The sequence below is a fragment of the Centruroides sculpturatus genome, unplaced genomic scaffold (assembly GCF_000671375.1).
Source record: "Centruroides sculpturatus isolate CEXI.00-Female unplaced genomic scaffold, Cexi_2.0 scaffold1447, whole genome shotgun sequence".
In the NCBI taxonomy this organism is placed as follows: Eukaryota; Metazoa; Arthropoda; class Arachnida; order Scorpiones; family Buthidae; genus Centruroides; species Centruroides sculpturatus.
In genome coordinates, this window is record NW_019385631.1 from 142,137 (window position 1) to 165,141 (window position 23,005).

Sequence of the window (23,005 nt, forward strand, 5' to 3'; positions counted from 1 at the left end):
CGTAATACCTGGGGACTAAGCCCCAAAAACTGTCGACTCATATATAAAGGCGTCATCGAGCCGGCTCTCCTCTATGCCGCCCAAATTTGGGGGGATAAAGCAAATTTAACACGCATAAAAAGGAAACTGCTGTCTGTGCAAAGAGACTCTGCAATCCGGATCTGTAGGGCTTACAGGACGGCCCCGACAGATGCCCTCCTAGTTATGGCTAACCTCGTTCCTATCCATTTAAAGATTAAGTACATTAGCTGGATATGGAACATTCAAAATGAAGATCTAAACAACAATGAGACAATCAGTGCTCAAACCAACACCCAGGACGACTTCCATCACAGCTGTCAAGACATAATCCATATGACTCAGGCTTACGGATTAGATAACCAATTTTCCAGTATTGAATATAACCACCACCCTGCTACCAAAGACACCATCTCGATTAATCTCCTCTCCAATACCACCACCACAAACCATGTCAATTGGCATGTGTATACAGACGGTGCCAAGAATGACAAAGGTACGGGGGCGGCTTTCACCATCTGGGACACTGTAAATAACACAACCAGTAAAGAAGAATACCACAAACTCGGTAATCATTGTTCAAACAACCAGGCAGAGCTATGGGCTATGCAACAAGCACTTATTACCATCACCAAACATCTCAGGATATACCAGGGTAACATCGACTTCTTTACAGACAGCAGATATGTGCTGAGTGTCCTCAACGGAACAACTAAACAGACGGCAACAGGTATCAGGGTCTGCTACCTAGCCAACAACCTACACAAGAAAAGAAACATTAGTTTCAACTGGATCCCGGGCCACAGTGGCATAGCCGGTAACGAGAGGGCAGATGCCTTAGCGAAAGAAGTTACAACTTTAAATGTCACTCCATCCTTCAAAAAGATACCCATCACCCTCGTAAAAAGCCTCATTCATGATAAAATCATGAATGAATGGCAAAAGGACTGGACAAACTCTAATACAGGTAGGATCACCTATAGGTTCCTTCCCTCCGTCAAAGACCGCCAACAGCTCCACCATTTTTTCCCGACATACGGTATCACCCAATGCATAACAGGGCATGGGAATTTCCCAGCCTATCTCACTCGTTTTGGTAAACGAGATAAAGAAAACTGTGATTGTGACAATACTTCTAAAGGGGACTCCCTCCATTACCTCCTGGACTGCCCCAACCTGGACTCGGAACGATATAAACTGTTCAGCCACAGCATCAACAAAGGTCAAAACTGGCCCCCAAAGCTTGATTACCTGTGTGCTAATAAAGAAGCATTCCATCTCCTGATCAACTTTATAAACAGCTGTAACATCTTTCAAACAAACTCCTCTAACAAGAGGCATTAATCTGTACTTCCCAAATTATATATTTTGTATATAATTATATTATTTTGTAATTACTATACTATTATTTTGTATATAACTGTCTCGCCAAATTGTATACATGTAAATTTATAAATTGAAAATTGTAATATTACTTTATTCCTGTTCTCCTCCGCCAAATTGGCAATCTGTAGCCATTGTATTTTTGTGACCTATTAATTGCCGATACAAGGCAATCTTGTGATCACATTTACTCTTCCTTTCACTCTCTCTCTCCCACCCCCACCTCACTCTCTTTCTCACCCCCACCTACCATCCCCCCTGCCTCTCATCCCCCCACCTCTTCCTTCCTCTAAGGCTAAGTCGAAAGACAGCCTCTTCTATAATAAAAATAAAAAAAAAAGTATTTGACTGACAACAAAACTAGCCTTGACTACCGTATTTGATAAAATAGCTTGATTTTTAAAAATAGCCTGTTGTTTTCCCAAGTTTTTCTCCAATTGATTAAATTTATCTATCTGGAGTTGTCCTGTTAAGTTTTTATATTGTTGTTCATGTTTTGTATCGTAATGCCTTTTTATGCTATATTTCTTTAATGTCGACACAGTCTCTGAGCATATTAAACATACAGCTTTATCTTCGATGAAAGTGAAAAAAATAATCAAATTTCCACTTTTCTTGGAAATGCCTGTGCTCATCCGCAACCTTCCGTTTTTTTGTTTGCTTTTCCGACATGCTATTATGGATTAAAAATTTGAAAGTTAAAAAAATTGTAGGAAAACTTAATTTTGAATAAAAAAACTCTAATATTACCTTTTTGACAATAATATTGCACTCACACCTTTTAAGAAACACAAGAATTGCTAAAATTGCTAGTTAACAGCTTACCAGTCTGACTGATTGTGTGACAGAAGCAAACACAAACAAGCACAGACACGGCGCGTTCGTATTGCATGTTTGAACAAGTCGCTGACAAGTGAGTAACAAAAAATTGTTTCAGTTTAGTATGTACTATCATTTTATTATAATTAATTTTATAACAATATATTGATGGGAGAAAGTCGATAAAATAAATTCAATTTTAAAAATGTTTGGTGGGGGCCGCATAAACATGTTTAACGGGCCGTGTGTTGCTCATCTCTGATATAGAAGAATTCAAGAACATTCTAATGTGTATTTTGTTTATTTTGTTCTAATGCTAAATAAATCCAGAATCATTAGGATTTTGTGATTTATTATAATTTTTTGCTACAATAAAACAATTTGATATTATTTCTGGTTAGTAAAATTGGAGTATGTATTTGAAATTTTAAAATTTAATTAATTTTGAATAACATTTATGATACCATCTAGATGATATTTAGTATTTTTAAAGAACAGTGGGTGATCTGTTAATGAACAGTTCGGACTGTGAACAAATTGGACAATGAACACTTTTATGAAAGATTTTTATGTTTGGACAACAAACTCATATTCGGATAACAAACACCTAACAGAACAAATACAAGAAGAAGCGACATAAAATAATGAGTATTGATTGGTGTTCCCTTCTCTCCAGGTGACAATTCGAAACTTTTTAAAATGTGGGAAACATCAACATCGACACTCAACTCAATACTGATCAAATATCATTCTTCCGAACCTTGAACTCTCCCTTGTAATTCCAACCTTTTGTTTATCAATCTGACAGAAAAAAATGTTTATAGTCTTTGTGAGACTGTCAGGTACTCATTAAGTTTTGTGTTGGTTTTTATTTTCGAAAGGTGAGAGTTTAACTGTCCTATCAGATATTCGTTAACGTTTTAACACCAAATTTCAAATTTTATCTGGGTCTCACATTTATATAATCTTTTTGTGTGCTAGTTGATTTCTGTTCTATGAATTTTGTAAGTGCTTTTCTGAACTTTTTATTTAAAAAAAGAAACTGATAGTATTATGGAGCCTAAAAAGAATGGAGTGTCAAGAACTGTGCTTCAAGCATCAACGATTAGCTTCAGATCAATGAATTGCCATTGAAAGCACTATTTCTATTGGACAATGCACCAGGACAACCAAAAGACATTGAAGATAAATTGCTGGAAGACTTTCCCTGGCTGACAGTTCAGTTCTGCCTCCAAATGCCACTTTGTTGATTCAGCCAATATATCAGGAAGTTATTGTAGGTTTCTAGAAATTGTACATTCATGCACTGTTTCGTCAGTGTTTTGAAGCATGCCAGTTCTCCTCAACGATGACATCAAAAACGTTTTGGAAAGAAAAAGTTGATATTCTTGAAGCTATCAGGCTCAATCAGAAAGATGGTCAGAAGTCATTCAATGACAGTTGGATTCTACTTGGCAAAAGCTGTGTCCTGCCTGCATTCAGGCAGACAGAGATGATGACCCTGAAATTACAGATGAAATTGTGACAACTGCTAGAGATCTTGAATTGGAGTTGAATCAAGATGACATTGAAGAGCTCATAATGAAACCAGAACTGATCTGACAACAGAAGAATGCCAAGAAATTCAGAGAAATGTGTATTAACCAGTCAAAAGTCAAAAGAAACCAATGCCGACATCTGCCATTAAAGATCTATTGAAAAAATGGGAGGATGTCAGAACAATGGCCTTAGAATGGCATCCAAACCAGGTTGAGATTAATAGGCTCATGGATCTTTACAACGACAATGTTAGTAATTACTTCTGAAAAACCCTTAAGAAGAAAGAAAAGAAATTGACATTGGACAGATTCTTTAATGCCCCATAAATGGAAAAAAACATGACTTTTTTCAACCGTGTGTGTGTCTGTCTGCAAGACAAGACAGACAAACACACACACACACGGTTGGATATTCTATCAGATAAATATGGTCTTCCATGTTATTTCCTTCGACAGGCTTTCCAATCAAATATAATTAGAAGTGATGTTTAGATAAAACTTCTGGTCAATTAAGTTCCTCTTCGTTAATTGAAAGTTAAATAAAATTAATTACCAAAACTTCTGTTATTCACAATAATGTCGATGGAAGAGATAAAAAAAAACTTTTAAAAGCTTTTTAAACGTTCACTAAATTTTAACAGGCATATTATATTTTGCTACGTAATTTTTGAGGCCCCTCCAGACCACAGTCTCTATTAACAATACATACACTAGGCGCCCGCTTATTGGTAATCCGCTACTGTCTTTCCTTTCAGTAGAATTAGTTTTTTTTTAAAATTATTTTTTGAATATTAATTCATTGCTTTATCAATAGATTATTAACGCTCTAGATACTTAGAGTTTCGGATTTTCTTCATGTGTCTAACACCTAAGTAGAAGCCAGTTTCCCATAGAAAACCCTCCGGAAAGGTATACCCCTTTGGCAGCGTTGCCTTCACGTATTTCACGAATCCAATATAAACAAATATTTACAAATGTTAAAAAATATTTATTTATTTATTTATTTTCTCCTATGTTTACAGCTCCAAATTGGTGTTAGGTGTTCATCCGTTTTACTTGTTGACAACAATGGCCGAAACGTAACTTTTGCAATATTCATTTTCGATAAAGCGTCATTTACATTTAAATTTCATTAAATTTACGACCCAAAGCACGTTATATATATATTTAATTTGTATATGCAGTACGTACGTACAGTAAGTATTCTTTAAAGCAGATAAACAATAACCATATCAATATTGTATAACGAATCGATATAAATGTACTGTACCTATACGTAATGTGGGTTAAGGTTAATTTTGTATTTAATCGAAAGAAAATATACAATTTGTCATACATAAATCAATAATTGACCTAGTATAAGTTTATACAGGACATTGCTGACACGAATAATGCAACCAAACAAAAAATAGCACATCAATTAGATCACACCGGTGAGAATTATTCGAGTCCATTATTTCTAATAATTTTGGTAAGTTTTTAATACATTTTCCACCGAAAAGTCAAATTATCAATTATTAGGAACGACGTAAACAATGCACAAGTGAGGCAATAACAGTTGAAACAATGATAAATAAATTAATTCGGATTTATGTCTGCTTATTTAAGCGATGCAGTGTTTTAGACAGGTAAAAAACTTTATAAATAATCTTCTAAAATATAAACGTAAAGAATTTTAGATGTATAAATAATATATAAAAACAATCTAGTGATTAATTTTAAAATGCCATTTAAAGATTACCTGTAATGACCTTATATACAGGACTACAAAGAGATAGGACAGACCCAATACAGCTTCCTCTACTACGTATCAATGAAATAATCATGTAGTATTTAAATAACAAAACAAAGCTTTAAAAATTTGTCAAAATTTATAAAGATTTTGATTTTATGTACAGTAGAGCGTCGTTTATCCGAATCAATTAGGGACTGGGGTTGTTCGGATAACTTATTTTTCGGATAACCGATTACACACGAAAAAATATACAGTAGAGCGTCGTTTATCCGAATCAATTGGGGACTGGGGTGGTTCGGATAAGTTATTTTTCGGATAACGAATCATGTACGAAAAAAATATATTAATTTATCTCATGTTAAAATTTTTCTCCATTGCGTGTCGCTTCGCGTTGAATTTTCGTCGATGTTAAGCCTAACGAAGACTATTGTATCGTTAAANATGTTTAAAGTTTAAACTTATAAAACAAATAAAAATTTAATTTCTCTTCTTAACATATTCAATACTTTCTTTTTTATTTAAAGTTTAAACTTTATACAGTATTATACATTATATTATACTTATAATATGTATCGATGAAAGGAATAATTTGAATTGTAAAATTTTTTTAATATTCAGTTTGTCATGTAATAAATAATAAATATATAACAGAAATTTATTAGGTTTTATTACTAGCATTGTACGTAACATTCTAACAAAAATACCAAAATGTAAAATTGCCCGATTATCGAAACCGATTAATCGGGGAAATGGCCGATACTGATTAATCGGCTAAGTGGCCGATACGACCGATTACCGATTACTTACCAATTAATCGGTGCATCCTTAGTGTATATGTATGTGTGTGTAATGTATACACATGTATAATGCAACATATTCATAATAGCAAACATGTAAATACAATAATTATTTAAGAATTAAAATTTTTAGTGCTTGCCAATATGTTTATTTGTAATATTAAAATATTTTTATCATTAAGTAACTTAATGTTGATAATGATATTTTATTCCTATTCATTTTATTAAAACAAGAAAAAGAAATTACATAAGAAACAAGAATAAAATGCCTTATCTAAGTATGAACAGGAATTAATTATATATATATATATATTTTTTTTTTTAATGATTATATAAACATCTCTCAAAATCTGATACATTAGTATAAAGTCACACCAATTGCTGTATAAGATCAGATTATTTGCCAGTGATTATAATTAATTAATAAATAAAATAATAAAAATTATAATCGCTGGAAAATAGTTCAATCTTATATGGCAGTTGGTGTAGCTTTATATTTAATAATTATAATATTAAGTAATTAAATAAAATAATTAGCATGTTATATTTTAATATAATGTGATGATTATTTTTTCAATACCAATTAGTAATAGATTAGTAAATATTGCCAATTAGTAATAGATCAAAAACGTTTGTTTATTAAATTTATTTACTAGAATTTTAAGGTTTTTAAAGGTGTGTAATTAATGTTTATACATATCTAATTTGTGTAGAAGTTAAAAATAATAAGTTTTTTATACATTCTATTTTTTTTAATTAATTCTATTAATATTCTATTTTAAAAATCTATAGGGTAAATTCACATAAGAGTATGCAGTTTTGCAATTTTGCCTTATTAATACTCTGAGGAGAAATTTGGATTTGATACTACCAATTGATTTTTTAAATGCTTGTAATGAAATAATGTACAATACAAGTATGCTAGCATCAGAAAGAAATGTTTTGAAAAGACTGGAAAGTAAAAACGAAAGAAGTATGCATTATCAGGATCTCTAGGAATATGTGTGTACTCTTGAAAACCCAATTTCTGCATACTCTTGAATGCATCTGTCTTAATTCAGAAAAAATTCATAGTATACTCCATGCATATTCCAGCATATCCTGCCAAAACCCTGACAAGGCAGCATAACTTTCTATCAACAAACAAAAATCATTATTTTCACCCTGAAGATCTCAGAACTCATTATTATTTCAAACCATAAAATATGTCTAATAATCCTAACTTCATTCAAATCAATTATTGAACCTTCAGTTTGTGCCACCTTAGACAGGTGCGCTCACTGTCTTTAGCAATGACTGTGGAGAAATTTGAAATATGCAGATCAGGGGCTACAGGCAAATGTTTGAAATATAAAGACGCCACAAATTTACCAACAGCATGGAAATATATGATTGATAATAACCCAGTATGTAAGTTTGCCGACGTTAAAGGGGGGGAATAGTTTATCTCACGTCAAAATGAGCCTAAGGGAAACCACGTATGTGGGCGGTGGCGAAGGGGCAAATGAAGAACAAGTGTTTTACAAAAGAAAACCCGTTTATTTGTTCAAATTCATGCTTACATTGATATTGGACAATTCCAAATCTCGGTGCTCCTGTGAACGGCGAAAGTTCGGGTGATCGGTCACAGCCCGGGCAGACGAGAAGGATCACTGGACGATACAGATGTTCGTTGTTAAGGTGTGGCATCCTGGGTGATCGGCAATTGCACAACACAATCTAAATCACAACGGTAGGCTTAATCCAGAGGAGACTCGTCTTCGACCTTGAAGTTCTAATTTTTATAGTTTTTCCCCCACTATTCGCATTTCGGATTGGTCCCTCGTCCCATTCCTCGCTTCCCGATTGGTTTCTCCTTTGTCTCCAGGTGCAAGACAAAACTTTTTTGGGTCGTGGGAAAGGTCCGATTTGAGGTGTCCATCTGATACCTCTTTGTCAACTCTGCTCGGTGACTGTTTATAAAACAATAACACCTGCACTCATAACTCAGGCCGTTGTTTACCATTTTTGACATCTAAGAATTTAACGATCATTTTCACCTTTCATCTATCAAAAATTCCCCTATTTTTTTGTTCGAAAAGGTTTATCTCGGCCAACATTTTATAGACATGTGAGTCAAAGATCTACCTGTTTATGAGCGCTCGTGTTAGAGTTTGTCTTCCACTAAGACCTTGACAGATAGTTTGACACATACTCCTTGTCTATATAATGATGTGTATTGTATGGATATATATTTTTATTGCATTTTATGTTAATTTACTTTATTTATTTTGTTTTATTTTATGTTATTTACTTTACTTGGATCCATGTATTTAATTAGTTCTGTTTATCATTTATATTTTTGTATTTAAACGAATTGTTCAAACAGACATAGAAATTTGAATTTTGTTTCGCATAAACATTCGAACCTGGAACCGGTGCAAAGAAGCATTCCAAGAATTTTCAAAAATACCTGATGACGACCTGTGGAGCAGGTAGAAATCGTTTGTAGGATAATAAATATTACTTCTCAGAAGCATAAGGTGTTTGAATCAGAATATTCAAAGAATCTGAGTGTTTATTGAAATTAAAAAAAAAATAAAATTTGTACCATTAGATGTTATATACTCTTATATAATACCCTAATCAAAATAAAAAAAGTAATAAATTATTTTTGTTTTATTTATATTTATATAAATTTTATATAAAATTTATATGAAATATTTTGAAAATTTTATTTTCATTTTAAGGTTCTTTATCCATGTGAAGTAGAATTTTCAAGAAGCCAAAGACTTTCAGAAGATGAAATCAAAATGACAGCAAGTCTTAGTTGTGTTGATTTACATTTATCAACTCCTATCATTTATACTATTCGAAATGTGGTGGAAGAATTGCTCTCTAATATTCAGGTATTTAAAAATAACATTCATTTAAACAGGAATATATAGTGTAATTTTAACAATAATAAGATAATATACAAGTACAGTACAATAAAACATAACAATTACAGTAGTACTACTCTGGAAGCCATTAATATTTTTTAATATTTTGCAATGTATTAATGAATTAAGTTGGCTGTTAAGTCTAAAAAAGTTTCTAATCTTAATATGAGGGTTGTGACTAATGATTTCAGTAAGATTTATTTTGATATCAGTGAGAAGTCAATGTTAGGATCAGGCACAAATGGTTGCTATGGAAATGACTTCAATAATTAATAAATTGATGTCCCTTCATTAAAGGTCAATATGATATGAAGTTTCAGATGGAAAGTGACAACCTTTTTATGAAAAATTTAAAATGTTAAAACAAAGTTAAAATTTTCTGTTACAAAATTATTTCTTTACATTTTAACCAACATATGCACCAAGTTAGTCTATTTTACATCTCATTATTTCTGTGCTGAAAGAGAAATTTCTTATTAAGTATTACCTCAGATTTTACTTTAATAATAATAGACATTTTTTTTATTCCTTTTTTTACATGGAGTTTTCTTTTTTGTTTGTTATGCAGGTTGAGAATCCTTTATCCAAAATGTTTGGGACTGGAAGTATTTTGGATTTTGGAATATTTGTATATTTTTACTGATTTTATTTGATCTATATTAGTCTGATTTTACTTCTTTCTTATGCCACTTATTTAGAGATTTTTATTAATTTTCAATAAAACAAACAATTTTTTACACATGTATGTGAATAGATTTTTTTAAACATACCTTCCATAAACGAGTGAAAATATTTAAAAAATATTTTACATCAATATGTTAAAATAATTTTATATATATTCATAACATAGAGATGTTAATTGATCTGTTTGAAAGGAAGCTTATACTTACAGATTTTGGAGGTTTTCAGTTATTTCAATTTTGGATAAAGGAAAATTTCTCAAGATATTATCATAATGGGATTCTTTTATATTCATTAATCCTGAATAACTGTATAGTTCTTTACAATAACTGTATCTAGTCTCCTCTCTTACTGGACAAGCAACAGATAGCAATATCGAAACTTGTATGGTTAAATTTTGACTTACACAAAATATTTTCTAACTAGCTGCAAGGATCTGCTTCGCTGGGTTTTTATTTCTATGTAATATAGTTTTTTTTTATATATATAAAAGACTGTTTTTCTAAGTAATCTAGAGTCTAGCTGCAAGGACCCGCTTCGCTGGGCAAAAAGTAACGATAGTGAAGATTAAGATAATTACATTATTTATTAATACTCAAGTATTAATAAATAATGTAATTATCATTACTTAACATTACTCAAGTATTTATTAATAATAAATACTTGAGTAATGTAATAACTCAAGTATTTATTAATAAAAAAAAAAGTAAAAAGATCTGAATACCAATATTTTCAAAACATAATTTAAAATATTTACATGTCTTTAATAAATCAAGATCTTAACATATGAACATACTACAGATACATATTCAATTATAACAAGAAGGAAAAAGATTTGCAATTTCTTCATTAAATGCCACATCTTTGGCTGTCAAACCATTGTCATCCGTGATCATTTTAGCTCCATTCTCCAAAAGTAACTGGACGATATCAGGATATCCACAAAAACTTGCTAAATGTAAAGCAGTCTGCCCATAATCATCTTGAGCATTGATATCAATATTATTCTGAAGCAAAACTTCAGCAATAGAAGCAAATCCTAAATCACATGCCCAATGCAATAATGTCATTTTCAATTCATCTCGTTGATTTATTGGGAAATCTTTGGTCCGAATGATCTGTTCTAAGCTGTCTAAGTTATTTGTCCTCACCCAGTCAAAAACATCTTTTGATCTAATAGTGATGTTTTTATCCTCATTCCAATTTGGATCATTTGATTTTACTGCATCAATGTATTCTTTCATTGCTGTTTCTTGTGACATGTCACCTAAACCTTTCCAAGCAGCCCATTTCTGTGTCTCTTCGAAAGTATCTGGTTTAGGAATGTTACACGCACCTTGTGTTGCCTNAAAGACTTTCAGAAGATGAAATCAAAATGACAGCAAGTCTTAGTTGTGTTGATTTACATTTATCAACTCCTATCATTTATACTATTCGAAATGTGGTGGAAGAATTGCTCTCTAATATTCAGGTATTTAAAAATAACATTCATTTAAACAGGAATATATAGTGTAATTTTAACAATAATAAGATAATATACAAGTACAGTACAATAAAACATAACAATTACAGTAGTACTACTCTGGAAGCCATTAATATTTTTTAATATTTTGCAATGTATTAATGAATTAAGTTGGCTGTTAAGTCTAAAAAAGTTTCTAATCTTAATATGAGGGTTGTGACTAATGATTTCAGTAAGATTTATTTTGATATCAGTGAGAAGTCAATGTTAGGATCAGGCACAAATGGTTGCTATGGAAATGACTTCAATAATTAATAAATTGATGTCCCTTCATTAAAGGTCAATATGATATGAAGTTTCAGATGGAAAGTGACAACCTTTTTATGAAAAATTTAAAATGTTAAAACAAAGTTAAAATTTTCTGTTACAAAATTATTTCTTTACATTTTAACCAACATATGCACCAAGTTAGTCTATTTTACATCTCATTATTTCTGTGCTGAAAGAGAAATTTCTTATTAAGTATTACCTCAGATTTTACTTTAATAATAATAGACATTTTTTTTATTCCTTTTTTTACATGGAGTTTTCTTTTTTGTTTGTTATGCAGGTTGAGAATCCTTTATCCAAAATGTTTGGGACTGGAAGTATTTTGGATTTTGGAATATTTGTATATTTTTACTGATTTTATTTGATCTATATTAGTCTGATTTTACTTCTTTCTTATGCCACTTATTTAGAGATTTTTATTAATTTTCAATAAAACAAACAATTTTTTACACATGTATGTGAATAGATTTTTTTAAACATACCTTCCATAAACGAGTGAAAATATTATTAGACTTTACACACAAAAAAAAAACTAAACAGTAGTCTAAATAAAGTCGCTAATTTAAGACACGAAACTTGCAACTTATACATGAACTTGTACAAAATTTTAAGTTTTTATTCTTATTTAACTTTCTCAATAAGGTTTTACAATTTACTGTTGCAAATAGGAAGACTGTAGGCTTAATGTATGTTCACTCCTATCTTTATAGATTAGCATATCCACATAAATACATATTTTTACATATGGAATACATATATCTTATATACATAGGCCTATTTTCAAATGTACTATATAGTACAGCACATTTATCTAATATACGCACACGGTTTTTAAGGTAAATTTTAAGTAAACATTCATATAATGAATCTTATATAAAAAGAAAAATAGACCTTCTATTTTATTTAATTTCATATAAAAACCTATTGCGATATTATATTAAAATTATTATATGTAAAACATTATATTTCGCTACATCTTCTGGTCGTATTTTGTATACAGAAATGCAAGGTTTTTAAAATGATTTAGTTGCATTAAAAGAACATCTTTATAGTAAGACCGTTGGCAATCCTTTAAACATTCATACTTAAATCATATTAAAACATTCGTAGTGGTGTTATATTGTAGCCTACATAGTAAAAAATAGTCATTGTATAGCCTAATACAATTTTCGATACTGTATTACGGCTATTTTTATTCCAAAATGTATAGAAGAATTTATTAAAACTAGACGATGTAATAAAATAAAACATAAAAATTGAATAAAAATAAATTAATTTTCAAGAAATTCTTATTAAATCACTGATAAAGCATAAGTAGAAATTTCTTTTAAAAACTTAACTACTTAAATCGAATCGTAATTGAAGCATTTTTTTATTATATATATATATATAATGATTTACTTTGAATTACCGATACCCAAAAATAATTTTTTTTTTCCTCGTTTTTCCACCGCTACTAAGTTCAACTAATTATCTTGGATGAAAGATAATTCCATTAATGTGCTACACGCCGGAAATCAATTCATTTTTCTTTTAATTTCGTTTCTTAGATTTTTTGGCACTTAACCTAATAATAATGCTTTTAAAGCATTAATTAGGTCTAATTCAACATTTTCGATTTAAACGAATTCATTTCGAAGAAATCTTTTAAATAAAACACATTCGGGAAGAGATTACAAATATAATTTTTTTTACGTTAATTTAATTTAACAATTAAATTAAAAAAAAGATATTTAAAAATGGACGATTTTTCTAAACTTGGGAGGAAAAAAAATATGTATTTAAAAATAAGTTTTCTTTTTTATTTTAATTTATCAATTATTATAAAGTTCTTAATCTATAATTTAGATTAATTATACAATTATAACGCGTTAAAAAAATGCTGAAAACGTATTAAATTAAACGAATTGTAACATTAAAAATGTGTTTAATATTTTCTATTTTGTAGAAAAATCCTTTTAAAGTAGATAAATAAAAGAATTAGCCTAATCGTGTTAAGTTCTTTAAAAGTTTAATTAAATTTCTTTCAGAATAAATTACGAAGGTATCGAATTATTTTGATAAGAAGAAAATTCGATTTAATAAAATAAAAGTATAAAAATAATCGTATAAAATTAAAATTANTCCCCATATCTCCCGCACCCTTATAGCTATCGAGACGCAACCACCATAGTGCATGAATGGAGACTTGGGGCTACTACCACATACAAACACCATTCATGTGTGATGTGTAGTTTTGGCTGAAAAGTGAAATATAGGGACACACACGTCCATTTTTATATATATATATAAATGCATATTGGATATAAATGGATATAAATATATTTCACTTTTCATTATCTATTATGTTTCATTATCTATCTATAATGAAACACTGATTACAACTAAAACTGTTATTCAACAGTTTATCACTTGTCCAATGTTTACCTAACCATGATTTCAACTGAATGAACTATTTAACCTATTTATAATAGTTACTGCTTGAACTGTAATCTTTAGATTGGATGAAATGGTCCAATCAGATCAATGGAAAATTATCCAATCTGAAGAAGAGCTCTTTAGCTCTTTTAACCCTTCAGGAGGTCCATGAAGTCAATTGAATTAGTCTCTTAGTCTCCATTGTTTATTCTGAAATTGTGAATTTATGGGCATTGCGTTGGAAACTATGACCAGATGTTTTATTTCCATAATTTGTCTTCTTTCTAATGGTGTAAAACTTTTGTGAATTGACAAAATGCATAAGTGCACTCCTTGAATTATGTTTTATTAGTTAATAAACAAAAACAAAAACACTGAGTTCGGCGTTAAATGCGTTTTTTTATCGCTAGTACTTTCGACGAGCTTATCGTCGTCGTCCTCAGGCGATTTAAACAAAAATAATCGAACACAAAATAGAACGCGTAATATAAATTGAAATTATGCTAAAGCCGTTAAGAACACGTAGAAATTTAAACATAATTCGAAAACCGAACGAGCAGATAGCTCCGTGAAGTGCAAACGCCAGCTCGCACTTCACGGAGCTATCTGCTCGTTCGGTTTTCGAATTATGTTTAAATTTCTACGTGTTCTTAACGGCTTTAGCATAATTTCAATTTATATTACGCGTTCTATTTTGTGTTCGATTATTTTTGTTTAAATCGCCTGAGGACGACGACGATAAGCTCGTCGAAAGTACTAGCGATAAAAAAACGCATTTAACGCCGAACTCAGTGTTTTTGTTTTTGTTTATTTATTAATTTGGCGTGTTAGTCAACATATTGTTTACTAATGTTTTATTAGCATTAATAAGTGGAAAATATTTTTTATTTCCTAAACTGAAATTAGAACAATAGATAATGACAACACTTAAATGTACTATTAGATGTGTATTTTAATATTCTCTTTTTATGCTAATAGGTTTTACACTAAGAAAAATAATACAAACATGCTAAAAACAAATTATATATATACTTAAGTACTTTAGATAACAATATAATTATCATCTTTAGGTACCTATATATTGGAATAAATATTGAAAAAATAATAATCATATACATAACCTTTGCTTTATTCCAGTACAGTAATGCCTCGACTAATGCTACCCCAACTTATGTGAACCCGGAGTTATGCGATTTTCAAATATCATCGATTTGTCTTTTGTTTGAGCGCCACTCAACTCTTGATTACTCACTCCCCCACACTATTGTTCAGCTTACATGTTCGGACGTGTCGTGTGGAATCAACACATAGCTACAATTTATTTTGTGTTATTTATTTCTGTGTTTGTTATATCTACGGAGACTTGAGAGACTCTATCTGGTGATTTCTTGCAACTGTGAACAAATCGAAATACGAGATAAGATTAACGAGAACATTTATTAGCTTACATACATCCAACTTGGATTTTACACAAATTGCAAAATTATACTCCGACTTACACGAATTTGATTTACGCGGTTATCGCTCTACCCCACTATCACGTAAGTTCGGGGTATTACTGTAGTAGATTACAAATGACAAATGTTTTCGAACAGCTTGACTGCCCTGCTTTAGGTCAGTTATACATGTGTTCCATTTAGAATGCTCATTTTATAGCTCATTTTCATTTTATTCTACATTCGAACTCAATTCAAAATTTCAATTATTTTTGAAATTTACACAATTTAAATACCGAACTAAACTTTACAACTAATATATACTATATAATTTTATATTAATACACCATTCTTCAATTGAGTTATTATAATAAACTTTTTTCTTTAAATTATCATAAAAAGCTTTCCAAGCACTTGATAATAAATCTGCATCCCTTATATTAATGCAATCTTTTCTGAAGGCTGTTTTAAATATCTGTAATATATCTAGCCATTTAGTTTCTTCTTTATTAAAACACTGTTTAATTAATGCTGCTTGTTTTGTTTTAGCTTTAATTCCTGGTTAATATAATAGAGACATAGAAGATATCACTATTTGATGAAATATACCAGATATAAACATTTTTTTAAAATAGAATTAACATGAATTCATGTGGTCTTACCCTAAAAGTTGAACAACATAGCAACACTACAGTTCATATTCATATTTTAAATATTAAAATTGAAATTAAAGAAGAGGGCATACATATCTACTTATATTATGAACTAGAATACATTCCTTTTTTTTTATTCTGGAACACTCAAATGATCCATTTAGATATAAATTAGCTGCTTTTAGATCCTTAGTTAGGAGGGCCTTTACCCATTGCACCAATATTGAGGATATGATCAAAGAGCTTAAGCACATAAAAAGAATAGCAAAAATACATGGATACTCAATAAAACTTGTGATATGTTTAACAAAAAAATATATACATATATGACAATATGACATGATACCACTGTATGGCAAAAATGAAACTCTATCTGAGTCTAAAAACATAATTGTGGAATATGACAAGATACTGGAACCTATATATATATAAGGAAATTACATATATTGGAGGGAAAAGATCTTGCATATAAAAGATGCAGCACAGTATACCAAATGTGAAATGATAAACAAACTATAAATTGGAACAGGGTGCTGGGAATTTATGGCATACTATTAACAGATGGTAGATTTGGAAAGGATTTAATATAAATAGGAGCCACAAACAGATCAATTAACAGCAGGATTAAAGAACACAGATATGATATTGAGAAAAGGAAACAAACAACATTGCTTTCCATATGTGCCTCCAAAACAAGTATTAAAGCTAAAATAGAACAAGCAGCATTAATTAAAAAGTGTTTTAATAAAGAAGAGCTAAATGGTTGGATATATTATAGATATTTAAAACAGCCTTCAGAAAAGATTGCATTAATATAAGGGATGCAGATTTATTATCAAGTGCTTGGAAAGCTTTTTATGATAATTTAAAGAAAAAAAGTTTATTATAATAACTCAATTGAAGAATGGTGTATTAATATAAAATTATATAGTATATATTAGTAGTAAAGTTTAGTTTAGTATTTAAATTGTGTAAATTTAAAAAATACAGTAGTACCTCAGGATATGAACGCTTCAGCATATGAAATTTTCAGGATATGACAAGAAATTCAAACATATTTTTTGCTCCACAGTATGAACAAAACCTTGCCATATGATGTTAAATTAGTTCGCAGCGCAACTGCCATGATCACGTGTTCTTTCTGTTCATTAGTCTCAGTCCGTGTATTTGCTTTGTCGTGGAAGGATCTCACTCGATAAAGGAAATCTTGAGGTATTATCAGAAAGTGACTGATTTTATTGAAAAGAAACATCTTGAAAAGGTTCACACTAGTCATATTACTGCTCAGTTTAATGACATTGCCTAAGTCATTTTAAAAACATTTTAAAAAGTACATAAAGCCAAACCTCTTTGGATAGATATTTTACCAAGCGACCTCTATCCAGTGAAAGTGCTGGTGGAAGTGAAGGAAAGAAAGCAAAAAGCAGTGAATAAAAAATTTTTAAAAAAATATAAAACAGAAAAGATAAAAAAAAATTAGTGTTAAGTTATTTTTAAGTTATTGTTACATTATGTTATGTAAGTTAAGTTTTAATATCATTTCCCTTCTCCCTCTGCTCCACCACCAGTTTACACTTTCACCATTGTCTATCCTGAAAGGTAAAGTGCAAATAAAACTACATTTTTTTAATCAATTATTATTCTATTATGGTTATTTATACATTTACAACTACAAAATGCATTTTTCAGTGTTTTCCTTACTAAAGTTTTTTTTTTCAATGCACTACTTAGCTTTAATTTGAGTGTGTTTTTCATGTTGGAATGGATTATTTGGTTTTACATGTAATAGTATGTGGAAAAATGATTCACCTTATGACATTTTCATGATACGATCTCAGTTTAGGAACGGATTAATTTCGTATCCTGAGGTACTACTGTAATTGAATATACTTATAATGTACATACTGGATAACTACACAAATAAAACACACCTTTAATAATCCAGCAATTTTAATTGCTGATATTTAATACTGGATTATTAAAGGCGTGTTTTATTCATAAAATAATTGAAATTTTGAATTGGGTTTGAATGTAGAAAGCTATAAAATGAGCATTGGAACACACATATAATTGACCTAAAGCAAGGCAGTCAAGCTGTTCAAAAATATTTATCATTTGTCTCTCACACAGCCATCTCCACATGGTGAGTTCTGGGTTGTCATTCATTGAGAAAAGACGAAAGGCAAGTGAAGTAATCTACTACTAGAATAAAGCAAAGGTTACATATATGATTATTAACTAAAAACCCAACACCTTATTAATCCAGCAATATTTAATAAGATAATAATAACGTTTTCGACTGTTTTAAACAGCCTTCATCAGTTAAACTATTTCAAACTATTTCAAACTAAAAGAATGCTAAAAATAGAACACAAGCTTTTAAAAACTCAAATTCCAACGTAAAACACAGTCGTATAACAAAATCGTACAAAAATTGCGCATATGATTCTTATCGGAATAAAAATAAAATAAAAATACACATAATCAAATTTTTTGCCGCAATAATGCCTATTATAAGTTTACCATTATGCGCTATGGTAAAATGATTTCCATGTGGTGGATAAACAATCCGCATCCCTATGATTAATACAGCCCTTGTTAATGTGGGCTTTGTATATTTCCAACTTCTCAAGATACTTCAGCGCTTGCTTGTTGTTCGTGGCCCTGATGATAGAGGCCTTGTCCCAATGCACGTCGACTTCCTGTTGTTTAGCGAAAGCCACAAGTACAGTGCTATCCAAGTTCTTAGTTATGGAGTATTTATGTTCTTTAATTCTCTGCATTAAATGTCGCATAGTTGCACCAACATATAAAAGATCCGAGTTAAATCGGCAATCCTTTAAAGGTATAGCATACACACCCATTCTAGTATTATGGTTTTCTTTTTTCTTGTCGTTTCTTAATAATCTATATATCGTAGGGTTACGCCGATATAGCATTCTTATGTTATTGTTGTTGGCCACTTTCTTCATCAATGTGTGCAAGAAAGGAAAATAATTAAGGACTACTTTTCTTTTTTCATTACTAATCAGAAGTTGTCGTTTTGTTGGATTCTGAAACTTATTAATAAGCCCTTCAATTTTTCTTGTTCGATAACCATGCTGCAAAGCCGTTTTTGTTATACGACTGCATTTTACGTTGGAATTTGAGTTTTTAAAAGCTTGTGTTCTATTTTTAGCATTCTTTTAGTTTGAAATAGTTTAACTGATGAAGGCTGTTTAAAACAGTCGAAAACGTTATTATTATCTTATTAAATATTGCTGGATTAATAAGGTGTCGGGTTTTTAGTTATACATTATCCAGTAAGTTCATTATTTGTTTATATGATTATTATTTTTTCAATATTTATTCCAATATATAGGTACCTAAAGATAATAATTATATTGTTATCTAAAGTACTTAGGTATATATATATATATATAATTTGTTTTTAACATGTTTGCATTATTTTTCTTAATGTAAAAGCTATTAGCATGAAAAGGCAATATTAAAATACACTATAATCTACTACTAGAATAAAGCAAAGGTTATTTATGTGATTCTTATTTGTACATTTTTCCAGCTTGTATTTTCTTTCATTTTTTAATATTGAAAAATTTCACATATAGTCAATCAGAACTAGAGTTTAATCTATGACACCTGATCTGTATTCTGCCAATAATACAAATCTAACTCAAACTCCAGCAACCGAAAGTTCCACCATTATTTGTCTCTTGCTTCCAAGATTTAATTGATAATTTTCAGTACTTATGGCATATTTTGATTTAAAACTTGTTGTAACTTGCATATATTTTGATAGTAGATATATATCTATTAAATACTTTATTGTTATTGTGTATGTGAGGGCCAGTAGGCCAAACAAAACTCAATTGCCTAAAACCGTAAAAGTTCCATTGTGCACTACACAAGACATTACTTCAGAAGTCTGATCTCCTTAAAAAATAATAGCAGACTTCTGAAGAAAGCTAAGGAACTTCATCAGGACTCAACAAAGTGGATCCCTGTGAGCAAATCTACCTGAGCAGAGATAAGCACACTCAAATGAGGTGCAGAAGAGGCTGGTTAACAGATCTGCAAAAACAGAAAGAAGCTTAGGAAGAGAGTTTCAAGTGGCACAGATTTTTATGTAAGTTAACAAAACTAATCATAACACTGACTGAAAATTATGCTTTAAATGCAAAATAATGAACAGTTTTTTTCAAAAATTATAAATTTGAACATTTTTTTCAAAAAGTGATAATACTTGCAAATTATATATGATTTGTTTTTAACAAGTTTATGGTTATTTTATGTGTATGTGTGGTATGTGTGTAAAAAACTATTAACATTGAAAGGCAGTTTAAAAATACACATCTGAGTGGGAACAAGTTGAATTTTTATAGAAAAATAAGAATATAAAAATGTAAAAGCTAAAGAAGAAAATAATGCAGAGAAATTCCATTACTATGATATCTTAATACATTTATTCTAGTTTCTATTTTAATTAATTAATGAATAAACATATTATGTACTTATTTGAAATAATTTTTCAAATATTTAGAATAAAGATAGCAAGGAAAAAATGACAAGTAAACATGAATATAAGGAATTACAGGATCTATGGTCACCAAAAGTAATTACACCTAATAAATGGATGGTTTACACAGGTTAGTAGGAATAAAATTTTTAAATAAATTTTAGCCCAGATTTAAATAAAGCCAAAGAACATTTTCTCATCTGCTGTAAAATTTTTGTTTTAAAATTATGAATTGATTATTGTTAAATTACAAAATGATGTTATTGACTATCTCTAAGTTTTAAATTAATTTCTAATCAGCTTTAAAATAGCCCAATTATAAAATCTAGCATTCTCAATGTACTTGCATAAATAGTTTGTAGAATATATTCTTTTTTTTTTTAATTTTATAATTATACTATAAAGAATTTGTATTTGTAAGGAAATTATTCTTATTATTGTATTAAAAAATGTTTCATTTACTGATGTTCAGTTGTGTCAAAAAATTATTGATTTTGTATTTGTTTGGAGTATTTCATATATGTTTAAGAATTTAATATGTAACATACTTAATATTTGCTATTATTTTAAATAATAATAAATTTTACATTAGGAAATGAAAGTGAAATTATTCGTCCATCATATCCATCTACAAAATCACAAGAAGTATTGACTATTAGTGTTCCAAATCTTCAAATAATGTTTGAAGAAATTAATGGTAAAAGAAAAGTACCAAAGTTATATTTTAAAACATCTTTATATTCTGAGATTCATAACTGGTCAAAACAGGTAATAAATAATTTTTATTTAAATTTAAAATAAGAAATTATTTTAAAATACTGGTTATTGTAATTATATATTATATAAATTTGTTAAACAAATTGAAAAACATACAATTTTAAAATGTTACTATTAAAATGTTATTTGTTCATAATAATAAACATGCAAAAAGCTATGCATTTTAATTATTCAAACTAAAAGCTTTTTATAATTGAGTTGCAAGATAAATTGAAAATTATAGCCAAATGCTAATTTAAATCTAACCTTAATTGATCATATAGCCATGTAGTAGCAGTCAAGGAAGATCTCTTCAGGAATGATATCTTACATCTTTTCCTTTAACTAGTGTAGACTTCCAGTTTCTACTTCTTTATTTCTTTATCTTTCTTTCAGTAGGACCCTATCAATCTCTTGGCCAAGCCTCATGGTTTTTGACCTTAGAGTCTTTATTCACTATCACTTGGTCACATTATCCAAAAAGAAAGAGAGAGAGAGCCCAAAACTAACATTTTTCTCTACTTGGTTCTTGTCTTTATAGGCTCTCTTCTCAACTACATTTGTAATTTTATAATAATTTAGCCCAGTGTGATGAAACTTTATCATACTGGACTAAATTATTATGAAATTACAAATGTAGTTTATTTTAAATTAAAAGCCTTTGTTTTTACTTTTGTATTAGTTTTTTTGGCAAATTTGACAATGAAAGTTATAACCAAGTCTGAGAAGTTGTCACTATTTGGCAAAATCCATATGATATTTAACAGATTAACTGTCATGTGATGCACCTGTTGTCATATACTGTATATTTCTGACTGAATGAGCCATACAATGTCTAGTTATCATATTATCAAATGTAATTACAGCAGCTTAAAATTATTGTGACTCTACATTCATTTGTTTTATACATTAGTGTTGGCTTCCCACAAATGTTTATAGATTAATAACAATGGCTGGTTGTAGTAATGGCCTATTTTAAATTTAAAAATTTATTAGCTGTGAAAATGTGTTTTCAATAGCAAAAAATTATAGTAGTAAAAATCATGTAGAAAACTTATTATTTTTATTTTATTACATATTTAAAAGTAACAAGACTGGTCAAGCCTATCTGATAGCACGCTCCACAAAAACAAATCAAATATTTTTAAAAATAAATTTATTATAATAATAATAATTATTATTATTATTATGTTGGGTTTTGTGAGTTATACTCGGTTCACACCGGTGGCTGTGTACTATNAGTGTTTGTTTTGGTACTGATTTGTCTGTAGAAAAGTTTTTCATTGTTTGTGAATAATTTATTTTGTTGTTTTCGTAGTGTACATGTTTTGTATCGTTTGATTCTACGTGCTTTGGCTGCGAGTTTTTGTTTTAGTGTATCGATGTAGTCTGTAATGTGTGTGTTTTGATTTTCTTGAAAATGTTTTTGAGTTGTTTCTTTAATTTGGGTGTTATGTTGTTTTTAGTGTATTGTGTCAGCCTGCCTAATTGCTGTCTAATGTCATTTATTTGTGTTTCTATTCTTCTCTGCCAGGCAGGCTT

At 29.7% G+C, this 23,005-nt stretch overlaps 1 protein-coding gene across 1 annotated transcript in view; it reads left to right on the top strand.

The window, feature by feature from the left end:
- The window catches only part of LOC111640746 (vacuolar protein sorting-associated protein 13A-like), a 188,095-nt gene that overhangs the window by 142,098 nt on the left and 22,992 nt on the right, over positions 1-23,005 (top strand). Inside the window, exons 29-31 of the mRNA XM_023386792.1 lie at positions 9,020-9,178; positions 20,732-20,837; positions 21,300-21,475. Coding sequence (XP_023242560.1) covers positions 9,020-9,178; positions 20,732-20,837; positions 21,300-21,475 — 441 coding nt within the window. The remainder of the gene's footprint in view (positions 1-9,019; positions 9,179-20,731; positions 20,838-21,299; positions 21,476-23,005) is intronic.